Here is a 16,527-nt window from a genome sequence, read left to right on the forward strand (position 1 = left end):
GCACTGCTGGCACACGGCGCCGAGGATTTGGGTTCGATCCCGGCCTCGGGTCACTGTCCATGTGGAGTTTGCACGTTTTCCCCATGCCTGCGTAGATCTCACCCCCACAACCCAAAAGATGTGCAGGGTAGATGGATTGGCTATGCTAAATTATCCTTAAAAAAAAATAAAATTTAGAGTACCTAATTTTTTTTTTCCAATTAAAAGGCAATTTAGCGTGGCCAATTCACCTACTCTGCACATCTTTGGATTGTGGGGGTGAGACCCACGCAGATAAGGGGAGAATATGCAAACTCCACACTGACAGTGACCCAGGGCCTGGATCGAACCCAGGTCCTCGGCGCCGTGAGGCAGCAGTGCTAGCCACTGCACCACTGTGCTGCCCTTAAATTGCCCCTTAATTGAAAAAGAAATGAATTGAGTACTTAAAATTTCTGGGAACAAAAGTAAAGGCCAATAACATTTGGGGGCTTTGTAACTGGACGGTATAGAATATAAAATTGGCCTCCTTCTGAACTGTAGCATTTTATTCCAGAATGACACCAAGAAACTAGAGATATGAGGCATGTTTGAGAAAATGATAACTTGCACTGGAGCAGTGGAGGCCAAAGGAACATTTAATAGAGGTTTTAAGATTCTGAAGGGTTTTGGTTGCATGAATAGGGAGGCTATGTTCCAACCGGGCAATGACAAGGGACCATCAATTTAACATCAGCTACAGTGAGAAGAGAGTTTAGGAGAAATATCTTTACACTCAAGGTTGTTGGAGCGTGAAATTATTTGCCACAGGGAATGGTTGAGTAAGAGGCCATTGTATCTCTTTCTGTATTGATCTTTGATTTTGCCTGGTGGCAGACCGTGTTTTCATTCTGTATGTGAACTTCGCAAATGTATTTCCTGTTTACATGGATTTCCCGGAAGGGGGTATGTCCACACAGACGAGCTGCTGGACTGCAGTGACGATCTTCCCAGCGACAGCTCCTTAAATAGCCGCCTCTGGGCTCACCGTTCAATTAAGAACGCTGTGCTGCCCAATTGGAGGGCTGGCAGCTGTGCATCCTCAGTAGCAATACACAGAGCCGGCCACACCACATGGTGACAGCTGCTCCTCCTCCAGCAAACTAGATGGCCCTCAATTGGGTCTTTAATTGGCTACATTTACCACCTACCTAAAGTCAATGGCTGGCCAAGCCACTGCCATTCCCACCACTGTTAAATGGCCTGGAGGGAGGGCAGCACGGTGGTGCAGTGGTTAGCACTGCGGCCTCACGGCGCCAAGATCCCAGGTTTGATCCTGGCTCTGGGTCACTGTCCATGTGGAGCTTGCACATTCTCCCCGTGTTTACGTGGGTTTTGTGGGTTTCCACAACCCAAAGATGTGCAGGGTAGGTGGATTGGCCACGCTAAATTGCCCTTAATTGGAAAAAATGAATTGGGTTCTCTTAAATTTTTAAATTTTTTTTAAATGGCCTGGAGGGGAACTATGATGGGGTAGCCCCTTACCTGGCTGCCCAGCAATTTATTGACCCCCACCAATCCTCCTAGCCTGTCATCCAGGGGCCGGTAAAATCTTGCTCGACAAGAACATAAGAACTAGGAGCAGGAGTAGGCCACCTGGCCCCTCGAGCTTGCTCCGCCATTCAATCAGATCATGGCTGATCTTTTGTGGACTCAGCTCCACTTTCCAGCCCGAACACCACAACCCTTAATCCCTTTATTCTTCAAAAAACTATCTATCTTTATCTTAAAATCATTTAATGAAGGAGCCTCAACTGCTTCACTGGGCAAGGAATTCCATAGATTCACAACCCTTTGGGTGAAGAAGTTCCTCTCTAAACTCCGAAATCTACTTCCCCTTATTTTGAGGCTATGCCTCCTAGTTCTGCTTTCACCCGCCAGTGGAAAAAACCTGCCCGCATCTATCCTATCTATTCCCTTCATAATTTTATATGTTTCTATAACATCCCCCCTCATCCTTCTAAATTCCACAAGTACAGTCCGAGTCTACTCAACCTCTCGGCATGATCCAACCCCTTCAGCTCTGGGATTAACCTAGTGAATCTCCTCTGCACAGCCTCCAGTGCCAGTACGTCCTTTCTCAGGTAAGGAGACCAAAACTGAACACAATACTCCAGGTGTGGCCTCACTAACACCTTATACAATTGCAGCATAACCTCCCTAGTCTTAAACTCCATCCCTCTAGCAATGAAGGACAAAATTCCATTTGCCTTCTTAATCACCCGTTGCACCTGTAAACCAACTTTATGCACTAGCACACCCAGGTCTCTCTGCACAGCAGCATGTTTTAATATTTTATCATTTAAATAATCCCTTTTGCTGTTATTCCTACCAAAATGGATAACCTCACATTTGTCAACATTGTGTTCCATCTGCCAGACCCTAGCCTATTCACTTAACCTATCCAAATCTCTCTGCAGACTTCCAGTATCCTCTGCACTTTTTGCTTTCCCACTCATCTTAGTGTTGTCTGCAAACTTGGACACATTGCCCTTGGTCCCCAACTCCAAATCATCTATGTAAATTGTGAACAATTGTGGGCCCAACACTGATCCCTGAGGGACACCACTAGCTACTGATTGCCAACCAGAGAACACCCATTAATCCCCACTCTTTGCTTTCTATTAATTAACCAATTCTCTAACCATGCTACTACTTTCCCCTTAATGCTATGCATCTTTATCTTATGCAGCAATCTTTTGTGTGGCACCTTGTCAAAGGCTTTCTGGAAATCTAGGTATACCACATCCATTGGCTCCCCGTTATCTACCGCACTGGTAATGTCCTCAAAACATTCCACTAAATTAGTTAGGCACGACCTGCCCTTTATGAACCCATGCTGCGTCTGCCCAATGGGACAATTTCCATCCAGATGCCTCGCTATTTCTTCCTTGATGATAGATTCCAGCATCTTCCCTACTACCGAAGTTAAGCTCACTGGCCTATAATTACCCGCTTTCTGCCTACCTCCTTTTTTAAACAATGGTGTCACGTTTGCTAATTTCCAATCCGCCGGGACCACCCCAGAGTCGAGTGAATTTTGGTAAATTATCACTAGTGCATTTGCAATTTCCCTAGCCATCTCTTTTAGCACTCTGGGATGCATTCCATCAGGTCCAGGAGACTTGTCTACCTTTAGCCCCATTAGCTTGCCCATCACTACCTCCTTGGTGATAACAATCCTCTCAAGGTCCTCACCTGTCATAGCCTCATTTCCATCAGTCACTGGGATGTTATTTGTGTCTTCCACTGTGAAGACCGACCCAAAAAACCTGTTCAGTTCCTCAGCCATTTCCTCATCTCCTATTATTAAATCTCCCTTCTCATCCTCTAAAGGACCAATATTTACCTTAGCCACTCTTTTTTGTTTTATATATTTGTAGACACTTTTACTATCTGTGGAAAGATTAGATTAGTACAAAGAAATGTTGAATGGCTACACCAAGTGTGTGTTTGGCATTCCTTGGTCACTAACATATTAACTCATTCAAAATGTCATCCGTAATATGTTGGTTGGTTTGTGTATGTCAGTGTTGTGCACACAAAAAAAAATGTGAGAATATAATATAAACACCAGGAAAGTTCTGTCTCTTTGCTATAAGAGACCTTTTAAATGGTGTACAGTACATTTACAAAAAAAAAATTCCCAAACAAATGAATAACCAACAACCTGTTGAAACCATGTTCCCCGGAGGCAAAAATAAAAATAATCAGTTCCCAGGGTCTTATTAAAAGGAGAAAATAAAAACAGAGGTTTTAACCCTTTAACAACCAGAGACTTTCCAGTCAACAATACTTTAAACTCCTTTTCTAGAAAGAACTTGAACTGGTGTGGCCAGTGATTTTAGATACACTCTCTCTTTAGGTACCATGCCCTAAGATGGCATTGGCAACCACGGATATCAATGTATTGGTTATGCTTGGCAAGGTACTGTAGTGGTTCGCCATTGCCTTCTGCAGGTTCTAGCTGACTTGGAGACTCCCACTCCAATCGACCTGTTTGGCCACGGAAGGTGCATTCATAACATGTCTTGGAGTGGGACTCTAACCTGCAGCTTCTGGCTCAGAGGTAGGGGCACTTCAATTGTGCCACAAGGGCTCATATTTTAGATACTGCACATTTTTAAAAAAAAAAAGGTTTATATATAAGTTATATAGGGTGGGATATACTGACCAACCCGCCGCGTGATTTTTCGGCGGGGGAGGCGGCCCGCCAGCAGGATCGACCGACCCCGCCATTATCAACAGGGTTTCCCAGTGACAGCACCCTTCGTCGCCGGGAAACCCATGCGTTGGTATGGGACCGGACTATCCAGCCGGTGTGAACAGCCAGTAAATCCCACCCATAGTGTTTTTCACAAATTCCAAATGTCTCCAAGCCTGTACAGCAAATTATGTACTCCAGAAGTATACTCACTATTGAAATGTAATGTTAGATATATATTGCCCATAATACCAGGGTGAACCCCCAGTTCTTCATCAAAAAGGTAGGTGGGGTCTCATTTTAGCATCTCATCCAAAAGACGGCACCTCTGACAGTGCCACACTCCCTCAGTACTGCACTGGAATCCCAATCTGGATTATGTGTTCAATTCTCTGGAGTGTGACTTGAATGCATGACCTGTTAACTCAGGTGAGAATTCTATCCATGGAGCTGCGACTGCCAGTTTTACCCATAAAACGGTCAAGCATCATATTCTGAACACATTCGCTACCGCTTGGAGTACTTTAGGTTAATAGCATAGATAGATTTAAGGGAAAGCTAGATAAACAATTGAGAGAGAAAGAAAGAAGCGGATATGCTGATGGGGTGGCAAGAGTCTTGTGTGAAGCATAAATGCCAGCATACACATTTTGGGTTGAATGTGTTTCTGTGCTGTGATACTTCCAACACATTACATGTTGCAGTCTTTGCTTTTGTATGGAATTCACTGGATGAAAAGTGAGGATTTAGGGTCCAAAACCGATTGATATTTTCACTAGTCGTAAGTGAAGTATTAACATTTAATTAAATCTCTTCATTACTTTTTAATGTTATGATTCTTGCTGAAATTTGTTCCAACTTTAACTAGTTCTGTACTGTGAGACTGTTAGAAAGTGTAACTAAAAAAACTTTTATGTTGACCAGGTCTTCAGAAACCCCTGCGAGATTGTTACTGTGCTACAGATCCAGACCCTGGGGGCCATTGTTCCATCAATCCCTGTCTGCCTCAGCACAGCAATGGAGAGAGCAAGCCAGGAGGACAAGCTTCACATGCTACTGGATCTCCATGGCAGTACCGTTCACTTTGCTAAGGGCCTGGAGGCAGCAATGCATCCACACCTAGGTATGTTGGCACACTGAATCTGGCATTGTACAGGAATAGCAGGGGTGCAAGAGAGTGCATGCATGTATGACAACATATTGGGGCGTAACTTCCTCGAAGTGGCAATTGGGTCAGTTTGCCACTTCGCATCCACTTACCTGTGCTAAATTTCTTCAGTGCCTGTTTCGCCCAACCTTCCAGACTCAGGCCCAGTGCGATTCATGCAGCGCCGGACATCGGCTGGGCGTTGGGGGTGGGCCGGACATCGGATGGGCGTTGGGGGTGGGCCGGACATCGGATGGGCGTTGGGGGTGGGCCGGACATTGGCTGCGTGTTGGGGGTGGGCTGGACATCGGATGGGTGTTGGGGGTGGGCCGGACATCGGATGGGCGTTGGAGGTGGGCTGGACATCGGATGGGCGTTGGAGGTGGGCTGGACATCGGATGGGCGTTGGAGGTGGGCTGGACATCGGATGGGCGTTGGGGGTGGGCCGGACATTGGATGCGAGTTGGGGGTGGGTCGGACATCGGATGCATGTTGGGGTGGGCCGGACATCGGATGCGTGTTGGGGATGGGCCGGACATCGGATGCGTGTTGGGGGTGGGTCGGACATCGGATGCGTGTTGGGGGTGGGCCGGACATCGGATGCGTGTTGGGGGTGGGCCGGACATCGGATGCGAGTTGGGGGTGGGTCGGACATCGGATGCGTGTTGGGGGTGGGCCGGACATCGGATGCGTGTTGGGGGTGGGCCGGACATCGGATGCGCGTTGGGGGTGGGCCGTACATCGGATGCGCGTTGGGGGTGGGCCGGACATCTAATGCGCGTTGGGGGTGGGCCGGACAACGGATGCGCGTTGGGGGTGGTTCGGACATCGGATGGGCGTTGGGGGTGGGCCGTACATAGATGCGTATTGGGGGTGGGTCGGACATCGGATGCGTGTTGGGGATGGACCGGACATCGGATGGGCGTTGGGGGTGGACCGGACATCGGATGGGCGTTGGGGGTGGACCGGACATCGGATGCGTGTTGGGGGTGGGCCGGTCATAGGATGCGTGTTGGGGATGGGCCGGACATCGGATGCGTGTTGGGGGTGGGTCGGACATCGGATGCGTATTGGGGATGGACCGGGCATCGGATGGGTGTTGGGGGTGGGTCGGACATCGGATGGGTGTTGGGGGTGGGCCTGACATCGGATGCGTGTTGGGGGTGGGCCTGACATCGGATGCGTGTTGGGGGTGGGTCGGACATCGGATGGGTGTTGGGGGTGGGCCGGACATCGGATGCGTGTTGGGGGTGGGTCGGACATCGGATGCGTGTTGGGGGTGGGCCTGACATCGGATGGGTGTTGGGGGTGGGTCGGACATCGGATGCGTGTTGGGGGTGGGCCGGACATCGGATGCGTGTTGGGGGTGGATCGGACATCGGATGCGTGTTGGGGGTGGGTCGGACATCGGATGCGTGTTGGGGGTGGGCCGGACATCGGATGGGTGTTGGGGGTGGGTCGGACATCGGATGCGCGTTGGGGGTGGGCAGGACATCGGATGGGCGTTGGGGGTGGGTCGGACATCGGATGCGTGTTGGGAGTGGGTCGGACATCGGATGCGTGTTGGGGGTGGGTCGGACATCGGATGCGTGTTGGGGGTCGGCCGGACATCGGATGCGTGTTGGGGGTGGGTCGGACATCGGATGCGTGTTGGGGGTGGGTCGGACATCGGATGCGTGTTGGGGGTGGGCCGGACATCGGATGCTTGTTGGGAATGGACCGGACATCGGATGCGTGTTGGGGTGGGTCGGACATCGGATGCGTGTTGGGAGTGGGTCGGACATCGGATGGGTGTTGGGGGTGGGTCGGACATCGGATGCGTGTTGGGAGTGGGTCGGACATCGGATGCGTGTTGGGGGTGGGTCGGACATCGGATGCGTGTTGGGGGTCGGCTGGACATCGGAAGCGTGTTGGGGGTGGGTCGGACATTGGATGCGTGTTGGGGGTGGGTCGGACATCGGATGCGTGTTGGGGGTCGGCTGGACATCGGAAGCGTGTTGGGGGTGGGTCGGACATCGGATGCGTGTTGGGGGTGGGTCGGACATCGGATGCGTGTTGGGGGTGGGCCGGACATCGGATGGGCGTTGGGGGTGGGTCGGACATCGGATGGGTGTTGGGGGTGGGTCGGACATCGGATGCGTGTTGGGAGTGGGTCGGACATCGGATGCGTGTTGGGGGTGGGTCGGACATCGGATGCGTGTTGGGGGTCGGCCGGACATCGGATGAGTGTTTGGGGTGGGTCGGACATCGGATGCGTGTTGGGGGTGGGTCGGACATCGGATGCGTGTTGGGGGTGGGTCGGACATCGGATGCGTGTTGGGGGTGGGCCGGACATCGGATGCGCGTTGGGGGTGGACCAGACATCGGATGCGTGTTGGGGGTGGGCCGGACATCGGATGCGTGTTGGGGGTGGGTCGGACATCGGATGCGTGTTGGGGGTGGGTCGGACATCGGATGAGTGTTGGGGGTGGGTCGGACATCGGATGGGCGTTGGGGGTGGGTCGGACATCGGATGGGCGTTGGGGGTGGGCCGAACATCGGATGTGCGTTGGGGGTGGGTCGGACATCGGATGGGCGTTGGGGGTGGGTCGGACATCGGATGGGCGTTGGGGGTGGGCCGAACATCGGATGTGTGTTGGGGGTGGGTCGGACATCGGATGGGCGTTGGGGGTGGGTCGGACATCGGATGGGCGTTGGGGGTGGGTCGGACATCGGATGGCGTTGGGGGTGGGCCGCACATCGGATGTGTGTTGGGGGTGGGTCGGACATCGGATGGGCGTTGGGGGTGGGTCGGACATCGGATGGGCGTTGGGGGTGGGCCGAACATCGGATGTGTGTTGGGGGTGGGTCGGACATCGGATGCGTGTTGGGGGTGGGTCGGACATCGGATGCGTGTTGGGGGTGGGCCGAACATCGGATGCGTGTTGGGGGTGGGTCGGACATCGGATGCGTGTTGGGGATGGGTCGGACATCGGATGCGTGTTGGGGGTGGGTCGGACATCGGATGCGTGTTGGGGGTGGGCCGAACATCGGATGCGTGTTGGGGGTGGGTCGGACATCGGATGCGTGTTGGGGGTGGGTCGGACATCGGATGCGTGTTGGGGGTGGGTCGGACATCGGATGCGTGTTGGGGGTGGGCCGAACATCGGATGCGTGTTGGGGGTGGGTCGGACATCGGATGCGTGCTGGGGGTGGGTCGGACATCGGATGCGTGTTGGGGGTGGGTCGGACATCGGATGCGTGTTGGGGGTGGGTCGGACATCGGATGCGTGTTGGGAGTGGGTCGGACATCGGATGCGTGTTGGGGTGGGTCGGACATCGGATGCGTGTTGGGGGTGGGTCGGACATCGGATGCGTGTTGGGAGTGGGCCGGACATCGGATGCGTGTTGGGGGTGGGCCGGACATCGGATGCATGTTGGGGGTGGGTCGGACATCGGATGCGTGTTGGGGTGGGTCGGACATCGGATGCGTGTTGGGAGTGGGCCGGACATCGGATGCGTGTTGGGGGTGGGCCGGTCATCGGATGCGTGTTGGGTGTGGGCCGGACATCGGATGCGCGTTGGGGGTGGGCCGGACATCGGATGCGTGTTGGGGGTGGGTCGGACATCGGATGCGCGTTGGGGGTGGGTCGGACATCGGATGGGCGTTGGGGGTGGGTCGGACATCGGATGCGCGTTGGGGGTGGGCCGGACATCGGATGCGTGTTTGGGGTGGGTCGGACATCGGATGCGTGTTGGGGGTGGGCCGGACATCGGATGGGCGTTGGGGGTGGGTCGGACATCGGATGCGTGTTGGGGATGGGCCGGACATCGGATGCGTGTTGGGGGTGGGTCGGACATCGGATGCGTGTTGGGGGTGGGTCGGACATCGGATGCGTGTTGGGGGTGGGTCAGACATAGGATGCGTGTTGGGGGTGGGTCGGACATCGGATGCGTGTTGGGGGTGGGTCGGACATCGGATGCGTGTTGGGAGTGGGTCGGACATCGGATGGGCGTTGGGGGGTGGGCCGGACATCGGATGGGCGTTGGGGGTGGACCGGACATCGGATGCGAGTTGGGGGTGGACCGGACATCGGGTGGGCGTTGGGGGTGGGTCGGACATCGGATGCGTGTTGGGGTGGGCCGGACATCGGATGCGTGTTGGGGATGGGCCGGACATCGGATGCGTGTTGGGGGTGGGCCGGACATCGGATGCGTGTTGGGGGTGGGTCGGACATCGGATGCGTGTTGGGGGTGGGTCAGACATCGGATGCGTGTTGGGGGTGGGTCGGACATCGGATGCGTGTTGGGGGTGGGTCGGACATCGGATGCGTGTTGGGAGTGGGTCGGACATCGGATGGGCGTTGGGGGTGGGCCGGACATCGGATGGGCGTTGGGGGTGGGCCGGACATCGGATGGGCGTTGGGGGTGGACCGGACATCGGATGCGAGTTGGGGGTGGACCGGACATCGGGTGGGCGTTGGGGGTGGGCCGGACATCGATGCGTGTTGGGGGTGGGCCGGACATCGGATGGGTGTTGGGGGTGGGCCGGACATCGGATGCGTGTTGGGGGTGGGCCGGACATCGGATGCGTGTTGGGGGTGGGCCGTACATAGATGCGTATTGGGGGTGGGTCGGACATCGGATGCGTGTTGGGGATGGACCAGACATCGGATGCGTGTTGGGGGTGGGCCTGTCATCGGATGCGTGTTGGGGGTGGGCCTGACATCGGATGGGTGTTGGGGGTGGGCCGGACATCGGATGGGTGTTGGGGGTGGGCCGGACATCGGATGGGCGTTGGGGGTGGGCCGGACATCGGATGGGTGTTGGGGGTGGGCCGGACATCGGATGGGCTTTGGGGGTGGGTCGGACATCGGATGCGTGTTGGGGATGGACCGGATTCGGATGGGTGTTGGAGATGGGCCTGACATCGGATGGGTGTTGGGGGTGGGCCGGACATCGGATGGGTGTTGGGGGTGGTCTGGACTTCAGCTGGGGGACATTGGGGGTGAGACGGACATCGGATGGGGGGGTTGGAGATGGGCTGTACATCGGATGCGAGGCATGGGGGTGGGCCAGACATCGGTTAGGGGGTGTTGGAGTTTGGCTGGTCATCAGATGACAGTAATGGGGGAGAGGGGGGATTTGGGGTGGGCCGGATATCGGATGGAGGGGGGGAGCGGTCAGACAACGGTGGTGAGATGGACAACTTGGGGGATGGTGGGACTGATCCAAGTGGGTGAGGGTGAGGACAAGTCGGGTGGCGGGAACCTCCTGTGGGGTCGTGCGTGTGAGGGTTTGCCCCATGCGGGGACTCATCTGGGTATTTAAAATACTTAGACTGAAGTTAGAAAAGGGCTTATTTCTCCTAACCTTTTCAGAGTAACTATTAATAGCAGAATCATCTGAAGGTAGAGATTTAAATCACTTTGTCAGATGGTTTCCAGCGAAGCGCAATTATCCAGGATTCCCCAGTGCTTCTTTCCAGCACCCCCCAACCCCCCCCAAAATCTGATATGGTGGATCTAGTAAGTTACAGGCCATTGAGTAATTCTCCTCTTGGAGTAGAAGAATTCCGAGGAACAGGATAACAAGCAGAACCTATGCCTGTGTGGTAGATCAATCCTGCCCATGTATTCGACCGTAAATTCACACTGGTCTGCTCCCAGAAGGAAATGCAGGGTAGAAGGCTGGTCCGTGGCTGTCACAGCTCTGTTTCCAACACTCCAGCACTTTGACTGCAGCTCCCATTAACAGTGCAGGACTAGTGGATTTACCCTCCTGTTCCTTAATCCCTGATGCACCTGGTCACCTGGAGAACTTTTTCAACTGCCTGCTTCAAACCTTGTTCCACATAGCAGCTGTACCATGTACAAAATGCAGTGATGCTTCACCAGGGAGTTTCCTGCAGAATCAACCCAGATTGAGCATCTGAGTGCACTGCCTGTGACATGTGTGATCTTTAGGAATCTATATTGGGGTTTAAGTTTTACACTAACTTGGATCAGTGTAAATTCGATGATCAAGGAACAGCATTCCATATTCAAGTTTGCAGTCAACATTAAGTTTTGGAGTACGCTAGTATTGTGGCTATATTACTATACTAGCGATCCAGAGGTCACGACTAATGATCTCAAGACAAATTCAAATCCCATCATGGCAAATGAGGATTTAAAAATCAGTTAATACATTAAAAGTTGGAGCAGCACGATGGCGCAGTGGTTAGCACTGCTGTCTCACGGCGCCGAGGACCCGGGTTCGATCCCAGCCCAGGGTCATTGTGAAGTTTGAGTACTCTAAATTTACATTTTTTAAAAAAGAGTCAACCATGGTGGTGTGGGTCTGGAGTGACGGACAAATCAGACTGGGTAAAGACAGCAGATTTCAGTCCCTATAAGAGCATTAGTGAACCAAATTGAATTGTACAATAACCTGGTAGTTTCATGCTTCTGATTACCGATATTAACTTCTAATGAAATTTTAAAAATAAATTTAGAGTACCCAATGCTTTTTTCACCCTCAATTAAGGAGCAATTTAGCATGGCCAATTCACCTACCCTGCACATCTTTTGGGTTGTGGGGGTGAGACACACGCAGACATGGGGAGAATGTGGACATGGTTGACTCTTAACTACCTGTGCGAAAGCACTTATTTGTTTACAAGAAGATGTCTCACCACCGATTCGTACGGCCAATTAGGATTGGGTAATAAATGCTGACCTTGCCAACGACGCCCACATCCAGAGAATACATTTTTAAGAAGCACAGAAAATTGTGTGGGTTGGTGAAACATGTTACAAACGGACGTGGACAGACAAACTGATGGGCAACACGAGGGTAGCGAGTTCATTAATTGTTTTGTGTACTATACCTGTTTATGACATTTCAATGATTTATTTCAGACACCCAATCATTTTGTATCTCCACTGTTTCCAGCGATTCTCCATTGAGAAAGTACCCTATTTGCTCCTTTCTGGTCCAAAATGGATGACCTTATATTTGCCTACATTGAAATCCGCTGTTTTGTCCATTCATTTAATCCATTAATGTCTCTTTGTAAATTTACGATTCCTTCTGCGCTGCTTTACAATGCTTTGGGTCATCGGCAAATTTGGATATGTGGCTTTTTATTTCCGCATCTGACGATTTTTTTCCAATTAAGGGGCAATTTAGCGTGGCCAATCCACGTACCATGCACATCTTTGGGTTGTGGGGGTGAGACCCACGCAGACACGGGGAGAATGTGCAAATTGCACACGGACAGTGGGCCGCGATCGAACCAGGGCCCTCTATGCAATGAGGCAGCAGTGCTAACCACTGTGCCACCTTGCCACCCGATTCATCATCTAGGTTATCGATGCATACAGCTAATAGTTTTAAAAAAAAATTCAGAGTACCCAATTATTTTTTTCCAATTAAGGAGCGATTTAGCATGGCCAATCCACCTAACCTGCACATCTTTGGGTTGCGGGGGCGAAACCCACGCAAACACGGGGAGAATGCGCAAACTCCCGTGTGGAGCCAGAGCCGGGATCGAACCTGGGACCTCGGCGCCGTGAGGCAGCAGGGCTAATCCACTGCGCCACCGTGCTGCCCTATACAGCTAATAGTTGAGTTGGCAACACAGATCATTATCCATTTCTGCTTGGCTCTTCCAATGCCCTTCAAACAGTCAGCCTCCAGAGGTCACACCAGTCAGCGGAGCTTCCCAGTTGTCAGTGTTAATGTCTGCATGGTGTATTCATAGAATTTACAGTGCAGAAGGAGGCCATTCGGCCCAATGATCTGCACCGGCTCTTGGAAAGAACACCCTACCCAATGTCCACACCTCCACCCTATCCCCATAACCCAGCAACCTCACCCAACACTAAGGGCAATTTTGGACACTAAGGGCAATTTAGCATGGCCAATTCACCTAACCTGCACACCTTTGGACTGTGGGAGGAAACCGGAGCACCCGGGGGAAACCCACGCACACACTGGGAGAGTGTGCAGACTCCGCACAGACAGTGACCCAAGCCGGGAATCGAACCTGGGACCCTGGAGCTGTGAAGCAATTGTGCTAACCACAATGCTACTGTGCTGCCCTTAATTCTGGGACATCACGAGGCACATTCTGTCAGAGTACTTGCCATTATGCCTACCCTCTGTCTCCTGCCTCAGCAATTTCCTAACCAGTTCATTAAATTGCCTTCAATTCCATGAGCTTCAACCTTGGCTAACAGTCTCTTATGAGTGACTTTATAAAATGCTTTCTGGAAGTCCATAAGAATAATATCAAAGCAGCACGGTGGTGCAGTGGTTAGCACTGCTGCCTCACGCGCCGAGGTCCCAGGTTCGCTCCCGGCTCTGGGTCACTGTGCATGTGGAGTTTGCACATTCTCCTCGTTTTTGTGTGCAACCCAAAGATGTGCAAGGTCGGTGGATTGGCCACGCTAAATTGCCCCTTAATTGGGGAAAAAAATGAATTGGGTAAACTAAAAAAAAAAAAATGTTTTTAAATAAATAATTTCAATAGACATTCCCCTGTTCTCTACTTAGTCACCTTTTCCAAAAATTCAGTCAGATGCATCAAGCATGCCCTACCCTTTACAAATCCAGATTTCTTGATCAGCTGAAAATGTTTAGTCGGGCAGCACTGTGGCGCAGTGAGTTAGCACTGCAGCCTCACGGCGCCAAGGTCCCAGGCTCTGGGTCACTGTTCATGTGGAGTTTGCACATTCTCCCTGCGTTTGAGTGGGTTTCACCCCCACAACCCAAAAGATGTGCAGGGTAGGTGAATTGGCCATGCTAAATTGTCCCTTAATTGGAAAAAAATGAATTGGGTACTCTAAATTCATACAAAAAAAAAAAATGTTTAGTCACCCTATCCTTAATTATAGATTCCAGTAGTTTCCCTGCAACAGATGTTAAGCAACTGGTCTACAATTCCATTCCCCCTCCCACGTTTCTTAAAAAGCAGAGCGATATCTGCAGGAACGGTTGCCGAATTGAGAAACTGAGAAGTTTATAGTTAGGGCATCTGCAATGTTCTCCGCTACATCTTTTAAACTCTGGAATGGAAACTATCTGTTCCTGGAGACTTGTCACTCTTTAGTGGCATTTATTTTCTTCTTCATTATTTTTTACAAACGTTGATCTGGCTCTGAAATGCTGTCCACTTCCTTGACTGTAAATGTGCATGTCTGTCTTGTTTTCTTATGTTGATCAAGAACGTCACCCCCGATTATCAGTTATTGCTCTTGACCACACTTTTTCATAATGTAATTTTTATGTTGATTTTGATACCCTTTTAAGATTTTCTTTGTACTCATGTTTTGTAACTCATATTGTTTGGCACCCTTTGTTCTTTGTATTTTTCCATTTGCTAGGATCTGTACCTTTTCCATTTTTGTATGCTTTTAGTTATCTGCTGTCTCTTATTTGTCCATCGCTGTCTTTTTTGACAAGTAGAGCTCTTCCCCATTAGGGGTATGAACTAGTTTTACGTCACGTTAATTTTTTTTAAAATGTTCTCCTTTCTCAGAGTTACAAAGCAAATATGTACAGTGGATGGTGCAAGCCCCTAATCCAATTCAAATTCAATCCTTTGACAAAGAGTCATCCAGACTCAAAATGTCAGCTCCCTTCTCTCTCCACAAATGCTGTCAGACTTGCTGGGATTGTCCAGTATTTTCTGTTTTTGTTTCAGATTCCAGCATCAGCGGTAATTTGCTTTTATCAAATTTAATCCCCACAAAGGAAACAAAATAGATCCAAGCTGACGAGAACTGCATTCACCTGATTTTTTCTTTTGAAAAAATATACTTTATTCATAAAATATCTGAAAGAACATTACAAACATTTCACAATGGCCATCACACAAAGTGCAATAATATTCAGGTTTTCTACAAACACCGTGTTGCAGTTTGAGGTGCTTTAATACAGTCAAAGAAACATTACAGACATTTCAAAGTAGTCTTTACAAATGGTACAAAGTTGTTTTAAGTTTTCTCTATAGATCAAGTTGCACTTTGAGGTGCGTCCGTGCAATTGTGATACATGTAATATTCACTGTATACATTCAATGTAAGTCATACAGCCCAACGGTGTTCTATACAAATCCCCTTCCCTCTATTCACTATGGCTGAATGGTCTTGTACAGTGATGTTCCCCCATTGCGCCTCTGCGGGGCTGCCCCAAGCTTTAGTGCATCCCTCAGCATGTAAACCTGGGCTTTGGAATGTGCCAGTATGCAACACTAAATCTCAGAATGTATGCCCTTCTGTTGGTTACTTGACATATTGCAGCAGAAAACCATCCCAGATACAATCTAGAACCTTTCTGCCCTTCTGGCATGTGCTAGTGTGCTAATCCTAATCTTTGTGAAGTTAAAATTCCTATTAAAACCATAGCTTCTACCAGGGTCCTAAACATAACTCCATTGTGCTCTTAAACCTTTTTCTATTCCTTAATTCTGCCCCCTCCACTGCCTGTTTGCTGGTTATGTTTTCCTTTCTTGGCACTCTGGTGGTTCAGAACAGCAACCTTCCATCATGTAGGACGATGGTTTGCGCTGTGGTGGTCAACTGAATGTGAGAGTAAATTAGTGAGAATCATAAAAACAGACTGTAAAATCTCCTATAGATATGTAAAAGGGAAACGATTAGCAAAAACAAACACGTGTCCATCACAGGTGGAGTCAGAAAATTTATAATGGGGAATAAGGAAATAGCAGAGAAACTAAAAAACTGTGTTTGTCTTCACGGAGGAAATCCTCCGACAAGTACAAATGAGGAACTGCAAGATAGTGAGGGGAAAAAAGTACTAAAAAAATTAATGGTATTTAAAATAGATATATCCCCTAGTCCTAATCCCAGAGTGTTGGAGGAGGTGGCTGTAGAAATAGTAGATGCATTGGTGCTTATCATTAAAAAATTTATAGACTCTGAAATGGTTCCTGCAGATTGGAAGGTGGCAAATGTATCCCTTTAAGAAAGAGAAAAAATTGGGGGAACTACAGACCTGTTAGCCTGATGTCAGTCATAGGGAAAATGCTAGAATCGATAATAAAAGATTTAACAACAGGACACTTTGAAAGTAATGGTAGAATTGTGCAGAGTCAACTTGGACTTATGAAAGAGAACTCGTGTTTAACAAACTTGTTAAAGTTCTTTGAAGATGTAACTAGCAAAATAGA

At 50.4% G+C, this 16,527-nt stretch overlaps 1 protein-coding gene across 7 annotated transcripts in view; it reads left to right on the plus strand.

The window, feature by feature from the left end:
* cog7 (component of oligomeric golgi complex 7) overlaps positions 1-16,527 on the plus strand; it is a 92,895-nt gene that overhangs the window by 57,102 nt on the left and 19,266 nt on the right. For all 7 annotated transcript variants that reach the window (XM_072481177.1, XM_072481181.1, XM_072481176.1 and 4 more), the window contains one exon: positions 5,147-5,345. In XM_072481177.1, the coding sequence (XP_072337278.1) occupies positions 5,147-5,345 (199 nt within the window). The remainder of the gene's footprint in view (positions 1-5,146; positions 5,346-16,527) is intronic.

This window comes from Scyliorhinus torazame, chromosome 17, assembly GCF_047496885.1.
Source record: "Scyliorhinus torazame isolate Kashiwa2021f chromosome 17, sScyTor2.1, whole genome shotgun sequence".
Taxonomy (NCBI): domain Eukaryota; kingdom Metazoa; phylum Chordata; class Chondrichthyes; order Carcharhiniformes; family Scyliorhinidae; genus Scyliorhinus; species Scyliorhinus torazame.